The 15322-nt window shown below is 30.9% G+C and overlaps 2 protein-coding genes across 2 annotated transcripts; both read left to right on the top strand.

The window, feature by feature from the left end:
* Positions 1-1471: 1471 nt before the first annotated feature.
* On the top strand, positions 1472-3348 carry LOC119667566 (GRB10-interacting GYF protein 2-like). Its single transcript, XM_038076871.1, has 3 exons — positions 1472-1611; positions 2850-3059; positions 3344-3348. Exons 1-3 carry the CDS (start codon positions 1479-1481, stop codon positions 3346-3348), a joined length of 348 nt encoding a protein of 115 aa, XP_037932799.1. The 5' UTR covers positions 1472-1478.
* A 233-nt stretch (positions 3349-3581) lies between these two features.
* On the top strand, positions 3582-5636 carry LOC119667565 (GRB10-interacting GYF protein 2-like). The gene is made up of 3 exons (XM_038076870.1): positions 3582-3721; positions 4890-5099; positions 5617-5636. Exons 1-3 carry the CDS (start codon positions 3589-3591, stop codon positions 5634-5636), a joined length of 363 nt encoding a protein of 120 aa, XP_037932798.1. The 5' UTR covers positions 3582-3588.
* The last annotated feature ends 9686 nt before the right edge of the window (positions 5637-15322 follow it).

Here is a 15322-nt window from a genome sequence, read left to right as displayed (position 1 = left end):
CTCCACCAAAAATTTAAATAGAGATGTAGTTATGGGTTAGGGAAGCAATAAGAAACGTAAAATGTCGTTTAAATGTTCAGTAAAAGACTCAGAATTTTTTATTGAAAATATGTTGCAAACTTTAAACGACCATAAGTCAAAATTTTCGACTGAGAAAATTATTCAACACAAAAAAACGTTTGCGATATAAATATAAAATAAATAAGAATGAATGCAAAAGGCTTTAGATGTTGCGGATACTGTCTTGATCCATCCTGTAACACATATTTGTTTAAGAGGAACTGTAAAGTCAGCAAGTGTAAGCTGTACTAGTGGCTTGGGAAGAAATAACTAAAAAGTAAGTTGGACAGAGTCTTCTTGCCAGTCACCGCGATCAGTGTTTTTTTTGTGTCCATTAATTCAATAAATAAATAAATAAATTTTTTTTTTCTATAAAAGAAAATAAATGTGTTTAAATTATTAATTCTAATAGTTATAGTTAAAACATATAACTCGCGTCTCAAATAAAATTCGCAGTGGTAACACACTGATGCAAACTAAAGAATATTACATGGAGATTACATATGAAATTTATGTTACAATATTATATATAAAAGCAAAATAATTGAATTTGATTAGAATTATGTAATAGATCTATTTTAGATCTATATATTATAGATCTATACTAGCCGGCGTGTTAATAGGATTGCTCTTTGGGGGTAAAAATGTATGTAAATAATTTAATTTAAAATATATATATAATATTATATTATTATTTATATTAAATGTTATATTAAAATTTAATATTTTTGTATCTTTCTTTAGCAACTGCAGCGTTAATAGCAGAAAAAAAACAGCCGACGACCAGTTGTTACTACCGGCGACGCGAAAAAAACCGCCAGCGGCAAGAAGAAAATCTTCGGCGGCAGGAAGAAAACCGTCGTCGGCAGAAAGAAAACAATGAAAAAAACGTAATTTAAATCATTTTTATTAAAATTTTCAAAAAAATTAACAAATTTCTTTTTTTTTAACTTTTCAGAGTACAAAAAAGAAAAAGGAAATCATCATATGTAATTAATTAATAAGAGGGTAAAAGCAAATTAAATGATTGGTTCTTTGCTTTTAATTTTAAAAAAAATTTTATTTTATTTAATATATTAAAACAAACTACTTTTTTATTTAATGTCTTACACTTGTTATAATGTTTGCAAAGTCCCTTATTGACATTGATTCATTTAAATCGTTTTTCAACAGCATAGTTATATTTGTGAATTGTAAAGTAAATATATTTGTTAGTAATTTTGACCACGTTAAGCAAGATTTTATAGATACTTAGATTAGATACTTCATATATGGTATGATTCGTTGCAATATATTTTGTCACCTTCTATACAACTATACAATCTAAAGTATAGTTTCTTCCAATAATGCACAATTCTAGTGTTAACTAATTTTATTAATTAATTTTTTTTTAATTTGTTTCCAAGTCGTGAACGATTATGGTTAAAATAAATTACACTGCTGCCATTCTTGGGGCATTGAAGAAGGAGGAAATACTTAAGATTGGCTTAAAAGAAGCTGATCAAGACATCTTCGAGCGTATTATTGAGAATATAAATACTCAATTATCAGGTAAGTCAATTATTTTAATTAAAAAAATAACGTACATGTTAGGCGTAAGATATGTAATGCTTATTATTTTTGTAAAATGAAAATTATAAAAGGTAATTCGTTTAATGATAACGAAACAAATGACGAATCAAGCACATTAGTGCCGATAAGTGTATTAAATACGTTAGATCCCCCCCTCTTAAAAACATATGACAGGTCAAGCACATTAGTGCCGATAAGTGTATTAAATACGTTAGATACCCCCCCTCTTACAAACATATGAAGAGTCAAGCACATTAGTGCCGATAAACGTAGTAAATACGTTAGATACTTCCCTCTTAGATAGAACCACAGGTAGTGATAGGGACCTTGATTTGAATAATATGTCAAAAACAAGCCTTAATAGCACTTCTAATGTTGCTCTACTAAGAGCTATAAAATTCAAAAACTCCACCAAAAATTTAAATAGAGATGTAGTTATGGGTTAGGGAAGCAATAAGAAACGTAAAATGTCGTTTAAATGTTCAGTAAAGGACTCAGAATTTTTTATTGAAAATATGTTGCAAACTTTAAACGACCATAAGTCAAAATTATCGACTGAGAAAATTATTCAACACAAAATAACGTTTGCGATATAAATATAAAATAAATAAGAATGAATGCAAAAGGCTTTAGATGTTGCGGATACTGTCTTGATCCATCCTGTAACACATATTTGTTTAAGAGGAACTGTAAAGTCAGCAAGTGTAAGCTGTACTAGTGGCTTGGGAAGAAATAACTAAAAAGTAAGTTGGACAGAGTCTTCTTGCCAGTCACCACGCGATCAGTGTTTTTTTTGTGTCCATTAATTCAATAAATAAATAAATAAATTTTTTTTTTCTATAAAAGAAAATAAATGTGTTTAAATTATTAATTCTAATAGTTATAGTTAAAACATATAACTCGCGTCTCAAATAAAATTCATGGTACAGTGGTAACACACTGATGCAAACTAAAGAATATTAAATGGAGATTACATATGAAATTTATGTTACAATATTATATATAAAAGCAAAATAATTGAATTTGATTAGAATTATGTAATAGATCTATTTTAGATCTATATATTATAGATCTATACTAGCCGGCGTGTTAATAGGATTGCTCTTTGGGGGTAAAAATGTATGTAAATAATTTAATTTAAAATATATATATAATATTATATTATTATTTATATTAAATGTTATATTAAAATTTAATATTTTTGTATCTTTCTTTAGCAACTGCAGCGTTAATAGCAGAAAAAAAACAGCCGACGGCCAGTTGTTACTACCGGCGACGCGAAAAAAACCGCCAGCGGCAAGAAGAAAACCTTCGGCGGCAGGAAGAAAACCGCCGTCGGCAGGAAGAAAGCCTCCGGCGGCAGAATGAAAACCGCCGTCGACAGGAAGAAAACCGTCGTCGGCAGAAAGAAAACAATGAAAAAAAACGTAATTTAAATCATTTTTATTAAAATTTTCAAAAAAATTAACAAATTTCTTTTTTTTTAACTTTTCAGAGTACAAAAAAGAAAAAGGAAATCATCATATGTAATTAATTAATAAGAGGGTAAAAGCAAATTAAATGATTGGTTCTTTGCTTTTAATTTTAAAAAAAAATTTTATTTTATTTAATATATTAAAACAAACTACTTTTTTATTTAATGTCTTACACTTGTTATAATGTTTGCAAAGTCCCTTATTGACATTGATTCATTTAAATCGTTTTTCAACAGCATAGTTATATTTGTGAATTGTAAAGTAAATATATTTGTTAGTAATTTTGACCACGTTAAGCAAGATTTTATAGATACTTAGATTAGATACTTCATATATGGTATGATTCGTTGCAATATATTTTGTCACCTTCTATACAACTATACAATCTAAAGTATAGTTTCTTCCAATAATGCACGATTCTAGTGTTAACTAATTTTATTAATTAATTTTTTTTTAATTTGTTTCCAAGTCGTGAACGATTATGGTTAAAATAAATTACACTGCTGCCATTCTTGGGGCATTGAAGAAGGAGGAAATACTTAAGATTGGCTTAAAAGAAGCTGATCAAGACATCTTCGAGCGTATTATTGAGAATATAAATACTCAATTATCAGGTAAGTCAATTATTTTAATTAAAAAAATAACGTACATGTTAGGCGTAAGATATGTAATGCTTATTATTTTTGTAAAATGAAAATTATAAAAGGTAATTCGTTTAATGATAACGAAACAAATGACGAATCAAGCACATTAGTGCCGATAAGTGTATTAAATACGTTAGATACCCCCCCTCTTACAAACATATGAAGAGTCAAGCACATTAGTGCCGATAAACGTAGTAAATACGTTAGATACTTCCCTCTTAGATAGAACCACAGGTAGTGATAGGGACCTTGATTTGAATAATATGTCAAAAACAAGCCTTAATAGCACTTCTAATGTTGCTCTACTAAGAGCTATAAAATTCAAAAACTCCACCAAAAATTTAAATAGAGATGTAGTTATGGGTTAGGGAAGCAATATAAACGTAAAATGTCGTATAAGTGCTCAGTAAAGGACTCAGAATTTTTTATTGAAAATATGTTGCAAACTTTAAACGACCATAAGTCAAAATTTTCGACTGAGAAAATTATTCAACACAAAAAAACGTTTGCGATATAAATATAAAATAAATAAGAATGAATGCAAAAGGCTTTAGATGTTGCGGATACTGTCTTGATCCATCCTGTAACACATATTTGTTTAAGAGGAACTGTAAAGTCAGCAAGTGTAAGCTGTACTAGTGGCTTGGGAAGAAATAACTAAAAAGTAAGTTGGACAGAGTCTTCTTGCCAGTCACCACGCGATCAGTGTTTTTTTTGTGTCCATTAATTCAATAAATAAATAAATAAATTTTTTTTTTCTATAAAAGAAAATAAATGTGTTTAAATTATTAATTCTAATAGTTATAGTTAAAACATATAACTCGCGTCTCAAATAAAATTCATGGTACAGTGGTAACACACTGATGCAAACTAAAGAATATTACATGGAGATTACATATGAAATTTATGTTACAATATTATATATAAAAGCAAAATAATTGAATTTGATTAGAATTATGTAATAGATCTATTTTAGATCTATATATTATAGATCTATACTAGCCGGTGTGTTAATAGGATTGCTCTTTGGGGGTAAAAATGTATGTAAATAATTTAATTTAAAATATATATATAATATTATATTATTATTTATATTAAATGTTATATTAAAATTTAATATTTTTGTATCTTTCTTTAGCAACTGCAGCGTTAATAGCAGAAAAAAAACAGCCGACGGCCAGTTGTTACTACCGGCGACGCGAAAAAAACCGCCAGCGGCAAGAAGAAAACCTTCGGCGGCAGGAAGAAAACCGCCGTCGGCAGGAAGAAAGCCTCCGGCGGCAGAATGAAAACCGCCGTCGACAGGAAGAAAACCGTCGTCGGCAGAAAGAAAACAATGAAAAAAAACGTAATTTAAATCATTTTTATTAAAATTTTCAAAAAAATTAACAAATTTCTTTTTTTTTAACTTTTCAGAGTACAAAAAAGAAAAAGGAAATCATCATATGTAATTAATTAATAAGAGGGTAAAAGCAAATTAAATGATTGGTTCTTTGCTTTTAATTTTAAAAAAAAATTTTATTTTATTTAATATATTAAAACAAACTACTTTTTTATTTAATGTCTTACACTTGTTATAATGTTTGCAAAGTCCCTTATTGACATTGATTCATTTAAATCGTTTTTCAACAGCATAGTTATATTTGTGAATTGTAAAGTAAATATATTTGTTAGTAATTTTGACCACGTTAAGCAAGATTTTATAGATACTTAGATTAGATACTTCATATATGGTATGATTCGTTGCAATATATTTTGTCACCTTCTATACAACTATACAATCTAAAGTATAGTTTCTTCCAATAATGCACGATTCTAGTGTTAACTAATTTTATTAATTAATTTTTTTTTAATTTGTTTCCAAGTCGTGAACGATTATGGTTAAAATAAATTACACTGCTGCCATTCTTGGGGCATTGAAGAAGGAGGAAATACTTAAGATTGGCTTAAAAGAAGCTGATCAAGACATCTTCGAGCGTATTATTGAGAATATAAATACTCAATTATCAGGTAAGTCAATTATTTTAATTAAAAAAATAACGTACATGTTAGGCGTAAGATATGTAATGCTTATTATTTTTGTAAAATGAAAATTATAAAAGGTAATTCGTTTAATGATAACGAAACAAATGACGAATCAAGCACATTAGTGCCGATAAGTCTATTAAATACGTTAGATACCCCCCCTCTTACAAACATATGAAGAGTCAAGCACATTAGTGCCGATAAACGTAGTAAATACGTTAGATACTTCCCTCTTAGATAGAACCACAGGTAGTGATAGGGACCTTGATTTGAATAATATGTCAAAAACAAGCCTTAATAGCACTTCTAATGTTGCTCTACTAAGAGCTATAAAATTCAAAAACTCCACCAAAAATTTAAATATAGATGTAGTTATGGGTTAGGGAAGCAATAAGAAACGTAAAATGTCGTTTAAATGTTCAGTAAAGGACTCAGAATTTTTTATTGAAAATATGTTGCAAACTTTAAACGACCATAAGTCAAAATTATCGACTGAGAAAATTATTCAACACAAAATAACGTTTGCGATATAAATATAAAATAAATAAGAATGAATGCAAAAGGCTTTAGATGTTGCGGATACTGTCTTGATCCATCCTGTAACACATATTTGTTTAAGAGGAACTGTAAAGTCAGCAAGTGTAAGCTGTACTAGTGGCTTGGGAAGAAATAACTAAAAAGTAAGTTGGACAGAGTCTTCTTGCCAGTCACCGCGTGATCAGTGTTCTTTTTGTGTCCATTAATTCAATAAATAAATAAATAAATTTTTTTTTTCTATAAAAGAAAATAAATGTGTTTAAATTATTAATTCTAATAGTTATAGTTAAAACATATAACTCGCGTCTCAAATAAAATTCATGGTACAGTGGTAACACACTGATGCAAACTAAAGAATATTAAATGGAGATTACATATGAAATTTGAAGTAAATACAACCGACACGATTGACAGTTTATATTTAACTTCATTTTGTTTACATTTCATTATTTAAGATTGCTTAAACTAATGCAAAACATACTAGATTATAACAAAATTTATGTTACAATATTATATATAAAAGTAAAATAATTGAATTTGTGATTAGAATTGTGTAATAGAACTATTTTATGATTATAAAAGATAAAGTACATTTTAATAGAGTTTAAATATAATCAGATAATTGATAACAGTATTATTGAAATAGTAGTCTCAGTATTATAAATTATTAATATATATATTTATAATAATAATAAAGCACTGCAAATATTTTATTCATTATTAAGATTTATTTTTGCAATGACGGTATAATACAATATTACATACTTCATTTAAGTAAATTTTTTTCATTTTACCATCGACAATTTAGAATAAAGAATCTCGTTTTGTTTTTATAAATTTAGTAATTGGTTTCAGTTGTTCTTGTTAACAACTGAATATGGTATAAAAATTCTATTTACATTCCTAACTTCTTCGTAATGATAAATGTTATTTTGTCGAGTGAGCACTGTAAATAAATTTATTTATGGATGCAACATCTATAATCACTTTATAAAACATATAAACCAATCAGAATACATTCATATCTTCATAGCACTATGGGTTGAAGAAATTTTTTGATTTAGAAAGTCTGTATTCCTTTATCAACTAATTTACTATATAAAAATGCTTGATTTGTATTTTTTTGTTTTTATTTGTTTTTTATTTGAACAGTTTAAAATTATACCGACGTAAAGTACCAGGTAGTGACTTAGAGTCACTATGCCAAAATATAAATGCGTTGTTGACCAAACTAAAGTAGTAAATGAAACATATTGCATTAAAAATGCAGAATTAGAAGTTTTATTAAAAAATTACTGTAGCCTAAAACAAATAAACTACAGGTTAGTAATCTTTAATTTTACTAAGCATTAAAATAGGAGAAACATTTGCATCATCAAATTGTAGTTGCATTTATTCCATATGTAGAGGTTTAGAAAAATGAAAGAGAAAGATATTCGGAGAGCTGTTATTAGCAGTGAAGACGAAACTACTGATGATGAGGCAGCTGTTGACAAAATTTTTGATGTTATCGAAGAATAAACAATAAACATTTCGGACTAAGAAGAAACAGTAGTCGCCGGCGATATATTTATTGGTAAAGATAGCACTGAATGAAATACAATTCCACATGCTACTGGCAAGACACCTTCACACAATATAATAAAAGGAAGCCTCCATAAGGTGATATTGCCACCAGAAAAACATATAGACACTTTGCTGGATATTTTTAAACTATTATTTGATAATAAGGCGCCCCAAATAATAGTGAAAAATGGAAACTTACGAATGACATAGAAATAAGTGCCTATTTCAGATTATAAAGATTTTTGGGATGCCTTATATGGTAATTTATTATTTTGTACATGCATGTCAAAAAATAGATTTGCAAATTTGTTGCGCTACTTGAGATTTGACAGAAAGGAGACAAGAAGTTTTCGAAAGTTACAAGATAAATTTGCTGCTGCACGGGATCTATGGGAAGTTATTATGAGCAATTTAAAAAATTATTGCATACCAGGTATAAATTTAACCATAGATGAGCAGTTAGTTCCTTTTAGAGGAAGAATTTCAATCCGTCAATATATGCTATCTTTGGTGGATATGTGATAGCCAGACCAGTTACCCATTGTATGGAATTCCTTGTTTGGGTAAAGAAGGTGCAAGCAGGCAAACAAATTTAGCACAATATGTTGTCCAACAACTCTGCCAGTTTTATGAGAATACAAACAGAAATATTACTTTTGACAACTATTTTACAAGCTTTGATTTAGCACTACATCTCCTATATTTCCAACCGTTTAACATATGTCGGCACTGTACAAAAAAACAAAACATATATTCCACCGAATTTTCCGCCAAACAAAAAAAGAGATATAGAGAGCAACATTTTCGGTTTTCGAAAAAATATGACAATGGTGATTCTTCTGTCTTCAATGCATCATTCTGGGAACATAGACACCGAAAGTAAAAAATCGGACATTAATTTATATTACAATGGTACTGAAGATACTTTAACTTCATGGTCACCAGCACACGTTGCATGTAATTCTTTGTATCGCAAAATGGCCCACCAAAATGCTACGGAAAGAATTGTCGTTCAGTTACCATTCAAAGATGCGCTAGATTGTCTTGGTTTGACACGCAATATCGCCTTACGCCGATTTTTCGCCGTAGAACGGCGGCTGTCATCGAATCATGCATTGAAGCAAGACTATCAAGAATTTATGAAGCAATATCGAGAGTTCAGACACATGACGCGTGTTGAAACTCCGAAAACCAACGAACCACATTATTATATCCCTCATCATTTTATTTTAAAACAACCTAACATCGACCAAATTGAGGGTGGTTTTTGATACGTCATGTCCAACACCATAACGCTCATTAAACGATATCCTACTAGTCAGCTCGATAATTCAGCCGGAGTTATACTTGTTGCTACTTCAATTTCGCTAACATCGATATGTCTTGATGGCTGACATTGTCAAGATGTACCGACAAATACCGATAGACAAACCAGATCGGAAACTTCAATATATTTTTTTGGAGAGATACGGAATCCGATCCTGTTAGCACTTACTAGTTGAATATTTATTTATTATTTATTTATTTATTTATTTAAATGCAGTCACTTATGGTACTGTATCAGCACCTTTCCTATCAACTAGGAGTTTGCAGTATTTGCCGGATAAATGTGAAACCCAATACCCAATAGGCGCTGCACTTATTAAATCATCGTTCTTTGTCGACGACTTCTGAGATGGAGCGGATTCCATTGATCAACTTATCAATATCAGACATCAGTTAACGGCCGTCCTAAAGAAAGATTGCTTCGATCTTGACAAATGGCATTCGAATCATCGCGACTTCATCAGCGATACAACAACAAAGAGTTTTATATTGGTATGGATACAATCACTAGCGCCCTAGTGGCACCAAATGCAAGATGTTTTTTTATTTTCGTTCAATGCGCAAGCAGGCCATATTATAAAAAAAAAAACGCACCATCCTTTCACTTGCGTCTTCATTATTCGACCCGCTTGGATTACTGGCACCGGCCATACTGGTAGCAAAAATTATGATGCAAGAACTATGGCTTCTTCGTGGGGACTGGAATGAGTCAGTCCCTCAAAACCTTCACTCAGCTTGGAAAACATTTATTTAAGATCTTGCAACGCTTTCATCTGTTAAGGTTCCGAGATACTGCCTAACAATAAACACTCAACAGGTTGATGTGCACGGCTTCTGTGACGCTTCAATAAGCGTATATGGTTGCTGCATATTTCTCCAATCACAAAACACATCAAGTAAGATGACGGTTAGGCTATTCACTGTAAAATCCCGTGTAGCACCTATAAAACGGAAGTCACTACCTAACCTAGATCTCTATGGTGCCTTACTTTTTGTCAAACTCTATCAGAAGGTCCAACCAATACTCGCGCATTTTAAAGGTGAAAAGTTCTTTTGGACCGATTCGCAGATTGTATTGCATTAATTAAAGCAGTAGTTATCGACCATGTCTGCATTTGTTGACAATCGAGTATCGAGTACCTCAAATGGGCAATGGAGACACGTTCGTACACACTCCAATCTGGCAGATATTGTGTCGCGCGGCTGTAACATCCGCCAATTAACAGAGTCTTGTTGGTTTACGGGGCCAGAGTTTTTGTTACTCGCTGAAAAATACTGACCACAGTTGGAAGATCATAATCTGGATATGGAAGAAGTCAGTAAAGAGACGAGAAAGGTTGTATTCATTAACACAAATAAAGAAAACTATGTATATAGCTATGTTCGTTTGTTTGTCTACAAAGGCAGTTCATCTAGAAGCGGTGTCAGACTTGTCAACGGAGGCATTTATTGCAGCACTGAAAAGGCTAATTGGTAGACGAGGTTTGCCATCAGATATCACCAAGAGGGCTTTGGTTTTAATACATGAAGACCATATGCCTCCACAACGTTGGTTGATGGGAAGAATCGTGCAGTGCATCAAGGGTACAGCAACCTGGTTGGTGTTGTTAATCTGCGAAACCCAAAAGGAGTAATACGCCGTCGAATTCATAAACTTGCACTTTTACCGATTGAAAGTCCTTTCAAGGGATGATTAATCTTTTCTAAATTTGATATTTTGTATATTGTACGTTATATATTTACGCCCTTTCTTAAAATACTTTTTAAATACATTTTAGTTAAAATGTATTTTAACTTCATAATGGCATTATAATGTACCTTATTCAAAAACTTTTTATAAGCCTTTTATAACTATAAAACAAATGTTAATTACATATCTGTTAAGAATGAACCTTTTTACAACACTGTGAGAAAAAAATGAAATCAAAACAACTATTACTTCAAATTAAGGAAAAACAGTTGTGCTAACGTTCACAATTTTGTTTCCCATGGCGACAAAAAAAATTAGGGGAGATAATTAGACCGCTGAAGACAAGGTAGATCACATTTTTGCAATAGTTATTTTTAATTATAATTATACTCTATTTTTCAGACTTTGCTTAAAGAGCTCGTTCGTGAAAACACGAATAGTATTGAAAATAAGAACACAGACACAAATACAAATAAAGCCAAGCAAAATGCATGGATAAGTTTGCACGAATGGTTCGTATGCTCACAACTTCCATAATTAAATATATATAGCGCCTTATTTTGGTTTTTATAAAATGGTTTATTTTAGCTTTAATGAAATGTGTTCTATGAAGCGGTCAGTGGTCCAACTGAAGGCGCAATGGTCTAGAATAAAAATGACCGCCAAAAAGGAGAAAACTAAAGAAAGACGTCAGCTCTTACAAACAGGCGGAGGGCCAAATCGTCCTAGTGAAGCAGTGGGAAGTGATGACATTTCTGTTTGGCTTCCTAATGAATTTGTAGTTCACCACAACTTATTTCATTCGGATAAAAATAAATTTGAAGATATAGCAACTACTGAAACTTCAAATACAATTTCAAATGATGCAGAGGAGGAAATAAGCACTGTAGAATTGCCATAAAAACAAAATAACGAAAGAAAGAAAACGAAAACAGGTACTTTATCGCACATTTAAAATAATTAACTGAATTAACTGATAACTAATACTTTTTAGAAATCGTTTGAAATTGATCCGGCAATGTTAATCGCGGAAGCAAAAATCAAAAGCATACAAGAATTGCATTAAATCAAAATGGATACGGAAAGAAAAAAGCAAAGAAATTTGGACTTGGAGTATGAATTAATGCAGCAAAAAAATAAAAATTAAAAGATTTGTTTATGATTAAAAAATCGTTATTTAATTTGCAATTTCATTAAAAGTTTTTTCAATAAATGTTTTTAATATAACATTAGGTTTCTTTCGATTTGTTGAATTATCATCACATTTTTCTTCACAGTCAGATAAAGAACTAAAGTTGATAGCCGTAGAAAAATTGGCATTATTAAGTATATTTGAGTCATTTTCATTGTACGTAACTGCAAGAGCGACTATAACTGTTTTCGCATTCTTCAATGATACATTCAACCCATCTAAAAGACAACGAAATCTTTGCTTCCACACACCAAAGCATCTTTCAATTGTATTTCTGGTGGCAATGTGTGCAGCATTGTATCGTTCTCTTTTGCGTTTTGTGGTTTCAGTATTGGAGTATGGTTGAAGCTTATATCCTGAGTCGCTGTAACTGTTCTTTGAGAATTGATTCATCGAAATTCGGCAGCTTACCTATCACATGGAGGACGATAAATATCGTACTGGAAATGTCATATACTTTTCTCCCGACAATTCCAATGATGAGGAGTTCATCAGGAAAACTAACAATTGGTGTAACAAATTGTTTGGTCCCCGAAAAACCACTTCTTATCAAATATATGATGATGGACCATATCCTACTGAGAGGGATGAGTTGGTTGTTATTTGCTCTTATGACGAAGCCACTGAGCGAGAAATCGTCCGACGGGAAAACGCCAACTATGAGAAATTCAGAGAGAGAAATCGGGAGTTGCAAAATGTCCGTCATATTTCTGGGAAACGGATATTGGCTCGTCCCTATACCGGATACTTATTTGATCGAACAAAAAGGTTTCGATTCTAATGTTATTATTAGATTTACAATGCTTAAACTATTGTAGTGTATTCTAATAAGTTATGTTAAGATGAATTCGTGTTACATAAGTAATGTTAAGCTAAATTATTCAATTATAACGCGACTAAAAGTCCAAAAAATATGTATATAAACAGAAAAAATTTTAATAAAGATCATCAGTTGAAATACAGAAATCGTGTTTGACTGATAGCAATATTTTGTTCCTTAAGCGAAAATTGCTAAAAACAAGAACATCTTGCTCCCTTAGCGAGAATTCTTTGTAGTTGGATATTCTGCTCTCTTAGCGGAAATCCTAATATATGTACATTTAAATAGTAAATTTCTGAATATTATATGGCGATCTTGGGATTTGGAACCTGCAATCCTCTAATGGGAAACACGATTTGTAATCATGCGTAATGACAAGGTCCTCTATATCAGCGTTAAATTTCAATAAAAACTAATAAGATAATGTTAAATAAAACTGCTATATAATTATTATTTAAAAACTTTCAATTGTAATATAATTTCTAATGTCATTTAAAAAAACAATCTAGCAACCTTTTGGTTTGACAGTTAATAAGAAGAAATATATGGATAAGAAGTCAGTTTAGTTTGGAGTTTGGTTTTTTATGGAAAAAGTATGTGTGTTACAATTTAATTTTGAATAAATGTATGTAGTGTTCAAATAAAATATCACAAGATTCCTGACATTTAACAGTTTTATTTTATTATTAATTAAAATTACGGTATTACTTTTTATTTCGTAAAAAGAATCTACTGTTATCTTTAAATCACAACATTCCTTCCCTCTTTGAAGAATATTGAGGCACAAAAATGTTAAACCGAACATCCTTAAAGTCCTAAGGTCATTAAAAAAAATTTTTAAGCATAAGTTTACGAACTTTAAAATATGCCGTAAAATATATTAAAATTTTAAATTCATGCAGTTCAAATAGAGTTTGCATATTTAATGTGTTTAGTTATGTTGTGTATCTTACATTAGTTACTTTTTAACTATCGGAACGCGCTTCATTTGTAAATTATAAATAAATATAATATCTTATAAATAAAATATCTTAGAATCAAATTATTTCACATTTGATTTCTTTTTAATTGTATAAGATATCTTTCCTTCGTACTTTACCTATCATATGAAAAAAATGAAAAGTTTGAAGACGCCGAATTGCAAACGATATTGGATGGAGATTCCTACGAGCAGGTCGAAAATTGGGTGTCTGGTTGGTTAATAATTATAATTTTAATAATTTTTTTGGCGTGGTGTCCACAAATTGCCAGAAAGGTGGTCAAAATGTGTAGAAAGCAATGGCCAATACTTTGAATAAAATGTTTTTTACTTTCCTATTAATAATTAGTGTTTTATTTTCACCAAAAAACGCTCATTTCATAAATGTACACCTATATTATCCTATATTATCTATATAATTATATATCATATTATCTTATGTTACACTACCTTATATCACACCACATCATATTTAATAATACCTTCACATCCCTATTATCCCTTGTTACTTTATATCAAACCATACTTTACCTCAAACTTTGCCTGTTTCTATAGTTCTACTTATGTTATTCTATCCACTTTCACACCACAACTCCTTCTATTCACTTATTCATTTACATACAGCCACATATCATTCACTCCCATGTATCATTTCAACACCTTTATATTTCACTTTTTATGTTTTCTTTTTATATTCTATTAATTTATAATTCCATTGATTATTCTATAATCATTTAAAGGGTAAAAGATCCTTTAATAGATTTTTTAATTGAGTTCCATTAAGAAAAGCATTCTCATATAGATATGTAACAACCTCTTACACCTCTTCTTCTCGGCTTAAAACTATATACATCTAACATGATGACATCTCAATTGAAATGGAGAGATTGAACGATGATCGTGAATGCACCCTTTTGTCCGCTTACGCATCTGGTGTAGGCATTGGCATTGGCACAACATATCCACAAAGAATTACCAGGTCTCCTCCCAGCATCATCCACCAGTATAACCCCTCATCTTACTCGCGCTACTGAATTTACTATCTATCGAATGACCACTTCCTGTCCAAAATCCATTTTTTTTGAGGTTTTGTATCCCCGTGCAGTCCTCGGAGGTTTTTTTAACCTTGACAGGTTTAACCGTACCAAACGAGGTACAGACCCTATTAAGTTTCGGCCCTTTGTACTGCCCTGTAATACCACCCACCATATGCGACTATTATTCAGCCCTATGTGTGTATTATGATGCCTATTTAGAAGCTCATGTGGATCTGAGTCTGTTTTGTAAATCTGAAATCGACGAACATTTTACCAAATTCCTGGATGCCATGGTAAAGCATCAACGTCCCACCCCTATGCAAAAGCTGCTACAACAGTTGTTCCACAGCACCTCCAGTTGTCTTCGCACCAATCCAGATATACTTGTTGTTTAGGCAG

Source organism: Teleopsis dalmanni, chromosome 1 (genome assembly GCF_002237135.1).
Source record: "Teleopsis dalmanni isolate 2A chromosome 1, ASM223713v2, whole genome shotgun sequence".
NCBI classification, from domain to species: domain Eukaryota; kingdom Metazoa; phylum Arthropoda; class Insecta; order Diptera; family Diopsidae; genus Teleopsis; species Teleopsis dalmanni.
Note: the sequence above shows the minus strand (reverse complement) of the source record. Positions and strands in the feature narration are given on the sequence as shown.